The sequence below is a fragment of the Phycomyces blakesleeanus genome, assembly GCF_001638985.1.
Source record: "Phycomyces blakesleeanus NRRL 1555(-) unplaced genomic scaffold PHYBLscaffold_5, whole genome shotgun sequence".
NCBI classification, from domain to species: Eukaryota; Fungi; Mucoromycota; class Mucoromycetes; order Mucorales; family Phycomycetaceae; genus Phycomyces; species Phycomyces blakesleeanus.
In genome coordinates, this window is record NW_017265138.1 from 1,825,208 (window position 1) to 1,837,430 (window position 12,223).

The 12,223-nt window shown below is 36.0% G+C and overlaps 1 protein-coding gene across 1 annotated transcript; it reads left to right on the plus strand.

The window, feature by feature from the left end:
• Positions 1 to 587: 587 nt before the first annotated feature.
• Positions 588 to 2,817, plus strand: odc1 (ornithine decarboxylase). The gene is made up of 4 exons (XM_018429443.1): positions 588 to 1,359; positions 1,467 to 1,851; positions 1,926 to 2,326; positions 2,473 to 2,817. Exons 1-4 carry the CDS (start codon positions 1,095 to 1,097, stop codon positions 2,712 to 2,714), a joined length of 1,293 nt encoding a protein of 430 aa, XP_018295084.1. The 5' UTR covers positions 588 to 1,094; the 3' UTR covers positions 2,715 to 2,817.
• The last annotated feature ends 9,406 nt before the right edge of the window (positions 2,818 to 12,223 follow it).

Sequence of the window (12,223 nt, forward strand, 5' to 3'; positions counted from 1 at the left end):
GAGTACAGCTTCAATGGGTATATTTTATTTTTATTTTGAATTGAATTGAATTGAACCAAAAATTCAATAAGGTGGGATGGAATGGGGATTAAACAGAGCAGAAAAAATAAAATCTTTCTATTGGTATTGGTATTATTTTTCTTTTGTACTGTTAATATATATATATATATATATTAACTATTGTCTGTCAGGCCATTCAACCGACATCATTTATTTATGTATGCTAAACAAAGAGGGACCGTATAGCTAAATTAACTCTCTTTGATGCCTTTTATATACATATTGGTGATATAAATACATTTCGTATATGGCTCATGATGAAATGATAGCAACTAAATATTAATTCCTCAATTCAAGTTACCAATTGTATGAATCAAATATAAATACACATTTTTCTTGTAGCTTGACAACCAATGAGAAACAAATTCATATGACAATCTCGTCTCGGTCGTTTATTTCCCTCAAAGGAACAGAAAAATAAATAAATAAAATGTGACTGCTATCTCCCCTTTTTTATTTATTTATTTTATTCAGATCAATATAAATTCAAATTTCTTTAGCTCAAATTGTTCGCCTTTCTTCCTTCACTTTATATTTTACATATAAATTTCATTTACACCACCAACATTCATAGTAGCTCTTTTTCCTTTTCTGATTATTAATATTATTTTTTGAAAGATTACTGTTTTCTTTCAAACTTTTCTTCTTTTACCTTTTCAAACAAACTTCACTGTTCCTGGGCTGTCACTCTTCAGTCCGGTCTAGCCCATCACGTCTTCAGAAAAAAGACTTTTAAATAGCTTATTCAACCGGCGAGGTTTCCCCCCTTGGCACGCCTGAATCTGCTGATAGAAAACAACAACAACAATAGATAGACATCCTTAGTTTACTATTCTTATTATTATTTTCTTATCTAGTTTATATTATCTCTATATTATCTCTATTTCTTCATACTTCAACATACATTTTCTTATTATTTTCTTACAAAAATAATAACCAAAACCAAAACAAACAAGCTCAAAAAATAACTTGCTCGCGTCACAACCAAAGTTTTTTTTTCTGTTTCTTCTATCCAACCTTTTCATTTTTCTGTCATGCACACCGAACTCGATACTATTGTCCTCAACCAGCGTTGCGACTCTCCCATGGTCTCCAAGACCCTAGAAACCGCAAGACTCCCCAACATCCCTGTCCTTAGTGTGTCGGTCAAAGACGCCATCAAACAAAAGCTCGATTCGATCTCCCAGCTCAAGTGGGAATCTGACCAGGAAAATGCCTTTGTTGTCGGTGATATTGGTGAAGTCTACCGCCAGTTCCTTCGCTGGAAAGCCCTCTTGCCCAGAATCGAACCATTCTTTGGTAAGTATCTCTAATTTTTTTTAAAAAATAAATAAATAAATTATAATTGTATTTCTAATCAACACACAACTTTTTTTTAAAATAATAATAATAATAATAATTGACAGCTGTTAAATCTAACCCTGATCCAATGGTCGTCAAACTCTTGCAATCACTTGGTCTGGGATTCGACTGTGCAAGCAAGGCCGAGATCCAGATTGCTTTGGAAACCGGCGCTGACCCTAGCCGCATCATCTACGCCAACCCTTGCAAACAGGCATCCTACATTCGTTATGCTGCCCAGCAAAACGTGGCCAAGATGACCTTTGACAATGCCGACGAACTCTACAAGATCAAAAAGTTTTACCCCAATGCCGAACTTGTCTTGCGCATCCTGACCGATGACTCAAAGTCCCTTTGTCAGCTTGGCATCAAGTTTGGTGCTCCCCTGGATACAGTTGACCATCTTCTCCAGACTGCTAAAGATCTCGACCTTAATGTCATTGGTGTCAGGTAAATAATTCTTATAATTTTTTTTTTAAAAAAAAAAAGAAACTTTAATTTATTAATCTTTATTATTATTATAGTTTCCATGTTGGTAGTGGTTGTTATGATCAGTATGCCTTTAGCGAGGCAGTCAACCTGGCCCGTGGTGTATTTGACAAGGCTGAGGCAATGGGCTTCAACTTCTCCTTGCTCGATGTCGGAGGTGGTTTCCCTAGTGCCGATGTCACAGATGGTGTTACGTTTGAAAAGATTGCTGCCGTACTTGGTCCTACCGTCGATGCCCTCTTCCCTCCCAACATCCGTGTCATTGCTGAGCCCGGAAGATACTTTGTTGCCTCTGCATTCACTGTCTGTACAAACATCATTGCCCGTCGATCCAAGATCAACAATGAACAACCTAGCTTTATGTACTATGTAAATGACGGCATGTATGGTTCATTCAACTGCATCATCTTTGATCACCAAGTAGTCCAACCTCATGGTGAGTTTTTTTTAAAAAAAAAAATTTTAAAGAAAGTTTTCGGGGGTTTATGTATAAAGAGAGAGAGAGAAAATATAGGTAGAATGGATAAAGAACAAGATTTTATTAAATACCATTTATTTATTTTTAAAAAATAATAATAATAGTGTTGGCAAAGGACGGCCATTTTGCGTATGGCGAAGAACTTGAAGAAAAACACTACGAATGTAGTGTTTGGGGCCCTACCTGCGATTCGATTGACTGTCTTAACAAGAAGACCACCCTTCCTCTCCTGTCGGAAGGTGACTGGCTCTACTGGAATAACATGGGTGCTTACACCGTCTGTTCTTCCTCCCAGTTCAATGGCTTCAAGAGCCCCGAGATTCTCTATACAAATACCTATTGCTAATTATTTATCTCTACTTTGTCTCTCTATTTTATTTTTATTCTTATACATTTATACTTTTTTAAAAAAAAAAGACGAATAATAAATAACAATTAAAGACAAAAGCAATTTCTAGTATTTTAAATTCACAGTAAATTATAATATTGATGCAATTAACAACAAACCAATATATTTAATATGTATTGCATTCCTTGCTTGTTTTCAATAAAAAATAATAATAATACATAGTAAATTATTACAGTTTTATATGTCAATGAAAAAAAAAAAAAAAAAAAAAAACAAAAAAAACTCATACCGTAAATTCATATTATCAAGTCACAAAAGTCTTGTCAAAAAAAGGAAATAAAATGATATGAAATGGTATATATATATATAAAAGAAGTTTATTTCTTCTTCTTCTTCTTCTTCTTCTTGTTTTTATTTTTTATTTTTTTTATTACTACTATATAATATATTATGTTTGATAAGCTATTATCATCAATAGTCGAGGACATAGCAGTAGAAGGCCGAAAAGGTATACTTCTTTTCTTTTTGTCTCATTCAATACTACATTATACATATGCAGAGTTATTTGACAGCTTCTATACATTTTACATATTTCAAACTCTATCAATTGTACTTGTTTGTCGTCAATTATCATTTCTCTTTTGAATCAATACACGTCATTATACTTCATTACTCTTGATTACTCTTAATTACACTATATTACACTACATTACTCTTCATTACTCTTCATTATACTCGATCCAACTTCTTTCAAACAAAACAAAAAAAACCAATAATAATACCAATAGGCTGCAACCTTGACAAACTCTGGTCATTTATTGAGAATTCGGGACAGACCTACATTTCGCAAACAATCGATGAAGGATGTACTCCATTGGCATTCAAATTAGACGATAAATACAAAAGCTACTTGTGGCCTTATATTTCAAAGCTCAATGGACTCTTGTTCTCATTGGTACATACATTTATATACATTTATATAGATTAAAAACAAGAAACTAGAAGAAGAAATATAAAGTCCTTTCTGTGTGTGTGTATATATATATAAAATATTTGTGTTAAAAGAAAAGAGGGAACATACAAAAATACATATATATATATATATATATATATATATTTTTAGGATCATAGTCCATCGAATACGCTCGATATCGCATCAATTCCATACAGTAAAATAATTGAGGATTTTGGAGACTCTTTTCGAATTACAGCAATTGAAGAGATTCGAATAAATATATTATCTCATGGCATATCGGTAATACAACCCTTCAAAATAATAACAATATTAGTAATGATTCTTTTTTTATAAACAATCCAATGCATTTATATATATATTTGGTTACTGTCATAGGTCGGTTCAAAATTTCCTACTGGTCTACGCTACGATATGCTGGAGACAATTGCAGCCGGACGTCAACTTGGTGTGACACAGATACAGCTGTCAGAAGACTTTAAACTTGATTCACGCGGGGTGTTCCATAACTTAAAGACTTTGATTGATCTAGGACTAGTGTAAGATTTTATTCCAAAACAATATTAATGACTTGTATACATACTAATACATGCATATATACATGCACATATATATATATCCGTATCTGGAAATTATAGTACAAAAATTGGTGTTACAAAAAAAGGCGGTTATACAAACCTATGCTACCACACTCGATTCCTCTCAGAAATCAAGGATCACAAATTACCCAAAAGTCAATTAGACAAAAAAAGCTCCACAAAAAACGAGAAACCAGGTTTAATTCGCGAAGATGGAACCATTTTACGTTCAAACGTTCTCGAACATTTGTCACAAATGCTTGAAAAAGCTCCAGATCACACAATGGCTTTGTCAGATATAACTTCATCATTTGTAAGTTTGCCACCCCCTTTGATTTTTTTTTCTTATTAATTATTAAGTTTATAAAGCAAATAATGCATATTATATATATATATTATTAACGTCGAATATTTTTCTTTTTTTCAAGGGTTTCAGCACATTTCAGGAAGTCAAGTGGAGCAGATCATATATTAGCAGACTAGAAGAACTAGGAATTATTGAAAAACTCAAAGTGCTTTCAAAAGAAGGTCGAATTGTGTGCATTCGATTAATCAAGCCATGTACAGGTACTGCTTCTTATATATATATATATATCTTAATCGTCATTGCTATTATCAAACACTCACACACTTATATAAATATATAATCTTTCTTTTAAATAGATAAAGATTCAAATCAAGATCAAATTGAAAAAAGCCCAAAACAAAACTTTGATTGTTTTGTAGCAAAGGACTTTAATAAAAATCCAGACTTAGAAATTAATGCCTGGGCCGATGTACCTTTAGAATACCTGGTATACAAGCACATTCAAGAATCAAAAGAGAAAGGCATAACACGAAGGGTAAATAAAGAATGAAAGAAAGAAGAGGCTACGGCATTGTATTGTATTGTATTGTATTGTTCTAATACTATATATATATATATATTCATTTTATTATTATTTATACTAGGAACTTTTAAACTTAGTACCTTCAATGGATTTTTACCACTTGAAAAAAATCTTGCTAAACATAATATCCATGATGGATTCAAAAACTCCACAGCACAAAATCCACCAAGGCAAGGTTATCATCGGAAAGAACCTTTGCTTTAAATACTATGGTCAGGAGGGATGGTATGAGTATATGAAGACCATCAGCCATGAATTGCCCAAAAGAGAAGAAGCCGTCTATATCGAGTATGAGGATCTCGAAGAACCAACTTCAATATACAGCAGTCCGCCTTTAGAAACTTCTGACTGGAAATCAAGAAGAAAAAACCCCGCAAAAAAAAATAAACCGGTGTCTGTACCTGCCAAGAAAAGGGCTAAGAAGAAGAAAACGGACGTGTGCGTAGGAGTGAATGTGGACTTGGATGTGAATACGAATACGAATACGAATAAAAGGAGTACAAGATCAAGAGCAAGAGCAAGAGCAAACACAACAAACAACAATAGCAACGACGAAAATAATACATCTGCCACACAAGAAACGCCTATAAAACAAAATGAGTCCGTACCAATGGATATAGATCAAGAAGCAAACGAACTCCCAAATACTAAAAATATTCTCAAGCCAGCGGATTCAACAAATCATATCGCTTCTACTACTACTACAACAACAATAACAGAAATTACTACTACTACCGACACTACCGACACTACCGACACTACCTCTAATTTCGCTAATTTTACCTTTAATAATAATGATAATACTATTCCTACTACCGACACTACAGACACTACCGCCAATTTCACTGATTTCACCTTAAATAATAGCACTATTACTACTACTACCACATCCACTGTTGCTGCAGCGCCTACTGAGTCTCTTGCCGCGCAAACAACATACAACTCTTGCCGAGCATCATCACCAGCCTTATCGGTTTCATCGTTATCATCGTTATCATCACTATCATCGCTGTCATCATTATCATCATTATCAACACAAGAATTAATACCAGAACCAGCATCACCATTAGAATCAGTACCAGCGACAACGTCTATGGCAATAACACAATTAATAGAATCCTCGTCATCATCAGCACCCTCATTAAAATCAGCACCAGCATCAGCATCAGTATCACCACCCTCATTAACACCAGCACAAGCATCAGCATCAGTATCACCACCCTCATTAATAACAGCACAAGCATCAGCATCATTATCATCACCCTCATTAACATCAGCACCAGCATCGACATCAGCATTACCAGTCAATATAAATAGCCGCAGGGGTATACAATACTATTTCTTTCCAAAATCCGTACCAGAACAGGCAAAGCAAACATCGAGTACGCGATCCAAGGAACAACTCGCACTCTTGCCTTTAACAATCTCATCAACACCTGAAAAAGAAGACACGCCTGAAAAATTAACATCATTAACAGCAGAAAAGACAATAGAAGCAGAAGCAGAAGAGCCACAGTCTGAGGAACCGAAACTCGAAATGGGATTATCATCCAAAAGAAAGTTTACACAAATAATAACCACAGACCAACCATGGCAATCACAGCCACAGCCACAGCCACAGCCACAAAAAGGGAAGCAACGCCAAATAGAATTAATACTTTCGGACTCGGTTGGTAATCCCAATGGGTCAGATTCTGAACATAATCATAGTGATTATTCTGAAACATCAGAGCGAAAACGAAAATGCACGAGAGAAAACGCAAACAAAGATCAACCTCAACCTGAACCAAACCTTGCACATAAACCCGAATCCATACCCGAATCAGGACTCCAACTTGAACCCGAATCAGGACTCCAACTTGAACCCGAACCCGAACATGAAATAGTTGTCCAGTCTTTTCCAGATACTAGCAAAAGAAAGCGATCATTCGATACAGTGGCAAAAGAAGATATCGAATATCATGATTCCTCTGAAAAACAGAATAAATATGTTAGTAATGATACTAGTAGCAACGGTAGTAATTTGATCATGGACGACAAGGAGTCGTCTATGGGAGTAGAACTTTTAGACTACGCCACCTCAGCTGCCACCGCCACCGCCACCGCAACCTTAAACGCCAAAACACCCAACGCCACTCCAACCCGTAAACGCTATAGACGATGGAGCAAGCCGGTTTTAAATATGTCAACAGAAGTCCGCAATAAACTAGCCCTAAAATACGTTGCTGAAAAGAGGATCTGCGAAGTCAACAAGGAGCTTGGAGAGTACATCAACGGTGGTGAGGTCAAGACCGGCACAGCCAATGGCATTGTGCGCAAAACCATGATCAGGCTTATGAACCAGTTGGCCGATTCTGGTCAGATTCGCAAAATCACCGTGACAGTTTCAGCACCTGCTCCAGGAGAATACGATGAGTACGACGATACAGACGAACCCGATGGTATTCAAGATAAAGCAAATAAGAATAAGAAAAAGAAGATTAGTTCTGGAAGCAGTGTCGAAAAACGAACTTTTTATCTGCATCCTGATGTCTCTCAAACCGACCAAGTCTTCAAAGATTTTCTAGCTCGGGCTCGAGTAAAGAAGACAATAATGGCCAACAGTCGCTTAATTCGTCCTGTCAGATTTGTGGAGACTCCGATCGAGCGAATCCAGCCGATTGAAAAGGTCATAAACTATTCAAGTCCACTCTACCGAATCCAAGGCCAGATATATGGATGGAGCGTTTCAAAGTGGCTGAGAGCAAAGGAACTCCACATTTACTTTTACAGAGCACTCGCAGAACAACAAGCAAACCGTAGTAATATTAATATTGAAAGTGAAAGGGAAAATGGCGATACTACTACTACTGCTGCTGCTGCTGCTGCTGGTAGTAGTAGTAGTAGTAGTAGTAGTAGTAGTAGTAGTAGTAGTAGTAGTAGTAGTAGTAGTAGTAGTAGTAGTAGTAGTAAAAGCTGCTGTAGTGATGATCAATCAACCGGATCTCGTATACTCAACGTCAGCAAGGCTTTAGAAGCAATGCCTGTCTTAACCTACTGCAAGTGTATAGGTGTGTTTGAGGACATACCAGAAATTCCTCAGATGTGCAAGGATGGTACTACTATGGACAAAGTCGACCCGCAGCTCCGAGCAAATATCATCCGGGTGGAACGGAGAGTGCGTGCATGTATAAGCAATATGACGAATGTCTTGGAGCAGCTTGAGCTGATCAAGGTCCACCCGAATCCGGGCTACATTTTCCCTAATGTCGAGTTGCTACGGACCGGCTACTTACGGAACTACTCTATACCTAACTACCCCATCTTGCGAAAAGAATCTCTGGAGACTGCGGAAGATGCCAAGGAATTTTGGGAAAACCTCCAGGATCTGTGCACCAGATTCTACGCTATAAGCACTTCCAGAATAACGGCCAAAAGGGGCGATGATGACAAGCTGTACTCCATTGTCCTGCCATCCACCTGGAAGTCCGATAACATCATGTCCGCAGAGCAGGAGGCGTACCTAAAAAAAAACACGGCACTAGTCAAAGATTTGGTGCTCGACAGTCGTGAATACAACCAGACGATGGTCCATATCGCACGAACGATCGATATGCGGGTCAAGCGAGTCAGACGCTACTATAGTACACTTGTCGATATTCTTCGGGGGAGAAGGGCGCAAAAGCATAACGGGCGACTAGGGCTCACAAAAAATTCAATTCCTGAGTCTGTCAAAAGTCTGATCAGTATATCTCAGAGTGGCGGAAAGGTGGATGCAATCACTTCTAATGACAAAGGTGTCCACCCCAACTATAAACCAACCTTTGTGGCCAGTAGAGCGTTTATCAGACACCAGGCCAATGACGCAACTGACCTGACTAACCATAAAGATGATGACAAAATCGGCACTATCGAAGACATCAATAGATCGTTACTCACGAACGGGGCGGGAAGAAATGTCGCCGTATGGTCCACGCTCGAGAAAGACGCGCTGATTTACAGCTATGCTATCATGAGGTACAGAACCAAGTTAAGAAATTGCTCTTGGGCACCCTTGAGGTCTATTCTACCCAACAGAAGCCCTGTTCAATGCCGGTCTACGCTTGCACGCCTGATGAAAAATGATCCGACATTCAACAAGCATCTAGAAGAACTCCAGGAAATTTGGGGGCACATATATGAACAAGGAATCCAGAAAGGAGACATCTACGACCCTTTACCGTTTGATTCTGTACAGTATGACTTGAGATCACACCTCGAATACTTTCTGGAGAAATTGCCTGAAACTACAGAATTATTAATGTAAGGACCTCTTTTGTCTATATACTTATATTTCATTTGAGAAAGGAAGAGAATAAGAAGAAGAAAGATTGTAACTCTTTGTTTGATACTTGTCCTTTTCGTGATTTGTTTGTATAGGAGAAAGAAGAATGCCATACCAGTCTTTCAACTTCCCAAGGACACCGAGTCACTCAAAGAAGTATTCGAGTGGAGTAGAAAACCTCCGGATATTTCTAAGCGGTTCAACGTATATAGAACATACACTTTGTATGCCAATACAGAATATTCGTGTGATGATGATGACAAGGAAGGATCTGTTTCTGACAACATGCTTATTTACATTTCTATTATTATAAAGGTAAGTCAAGCCATATATATATATCTCACTGCTACCAATACTAATATTATTTATTTATTTTCATGATAATGATAATGATAATGATAATAATTCATAGAAAATTCTTATTACACCAAATTCAGTATATTCGATGGCCAAAGTGCTCTCTTTAATACAATGCCTTGAAAAAGATAAAATCTATCTCGCTATCGAGAGACTAAGAACGTATGATTGTATTTCGTACACAAGGATTGGTCAGTGCAGAAGAATCCCTGGATATACATTAAATATATCTGAAAGGTAAGAAGAAAAGGAAGAAAAGTAATACAAGGACAAAGTGAGATTTTAATTTAATAAACATATATATATATATATATATATTAGAGCTCTTAAGATACTTTCTGGGAGATTGCCGTACAAAATGCTCATTAATGCAGAGGCATATGAAAACAAGATTGGCAAAGAAATATTAATACATCCTTATCTTACATCTGGAGAAATGGCTGTAATTTTTGGAATGATTTCAGCCAAAAAGGTAAATCATGAGAGTAATTGAAGAGTAATAATATGAATAAGAAGACTGATACTAAAGAAAATACTTGTTTGATTAGGCGAAACTTAATATGGTCGATCAGGATGGTTTAATTCGTAAAAAGGCACTCATGGCTTATCCAAAAAGACATTATAGTAAGTCATTAGTTCATTAGTTCATTAGTTATACTGATATGATTTTTTTTTTGCTTCGTTTTTATATTATAGTTGAACTGTGTGAGCTCTGGATTAGCGATGGAATAGATATGCTTGTGTCAAGGACGGATTCTTTTCACACAAATCCAGTCGTCCCACAAAAACCCGATAACAACGATAACAAGAAAAATAAGAAGAGGAAACAAGGTCAAGTCTTGGCAGGCGCACCAAAAAAACAATCGGTGGATAAACTTGTAAAAAAGGAACCTTTAGTTGGAATGATTTATCAATTCATCAAATCAAGTGGAGTAAACGGAATAAAAAGGACAGAAATCAAGGTTAGTTTGGTTTGAATACCCCCTCTTTTTTTTTAAGAATTTTATTTTCTGACATTCTCTTTTTATATGTTATACAAAAACAGGAAAAAACATTGACAATCGATCAAAGTTTTATCGATCGATCGATTGACCAATTGATAGCCTGTGATCCTCAGGCCGTTGTTAAGGTTGGATATGGATCAAATCGACTGGTCTTGAAAGAATTTAGTTCAGAATGGGAACTGGGTGGATCACAATGCAAGGAAAGTGATGTTAGGATGTGGAATGATGTTTCTGGCAAGAGAGTCGACATAGCCTTTGTTGGGTGCGCCGATACTGTGCTTGGAGAGATATTGCTTCACCCAGGAATTACTCTGGTAAGAAACACAAATACATTTTAAAAATCAAAAAAAATCAAAGCTAAAGAGGAGGGGAGAATGGAAGGGAAGGTTTATACATCTCTTGATATATATATATACATATGCATTTATTTATCTATTTAACTTTAATATTTTTGTAGGCTGGTTTGAAAATTAAATTTGAAAAGATACTGGAGAGTTGTGAACTCCAAGACTTGTTGGAGGCAATGGTGAATGCCAAATTGATCCGTAAGCTTGTGTTACGACAGCATGGGAAACCTTCTTTATTCTCAAACCCGGTTCAATTCAGACAGAACAACAGTAAGCTAGAGTTTTCTATCGACAACCAATTAGATGATCAGGAAGGAATTGTTCTAATCACACTCAATTTATCTATTTTATAGACAATAATCTATTTACAGGAGACTGTTTGACTTGCTATTGGGCACAAGGGAAATATTACAATACCAAAAGTATATTGAATCATTTAAAGTGTTGAATGATTTTTATTTTATTTTATTTTATTTTATTTTAAAATATATACATATATACATATAATTCTCAATCCACGATAATTAACCCGTTTACCGAGATCTTTCACAATCAAACCCTTTTATATTTATGGAAGAAAGAGTACGAATCTAAAAATAAGCTCGTCTTGAAAAGGAAATAATATTAAAGAATAATAAAGAAAAGGACAATAATTACTATATAGATATATAGATATATATATAAGAGGGAGGAGAGCAAGGGCTCAAGAGTGGGCAGACTTCTTACACTGGTTCTCCATTCCCTCAAAAGAAATCTAGATCCATCTCAAGCCTGGGCAACAACCCTATTTTTATTCACACACGTTTAATCATGAAATCACTTTAATTTCAAATTCATTCATTCATTTATTCATTTATTCATTTATTCATTCATGCGCTGTGACTGCTTTAAAATCATGTTTAGCTCCCCTTCCTTTATCGAGACAAGGTTCTAGATTTATAAATTACACATTTTTCTATTTCTATATTTATTTCTATATATTATATTATATCTATAATATTTCTTTACTTCTTTACTCTTTCTACTTCTTTGTTGTTGTTGTTTTTTAGTTGAT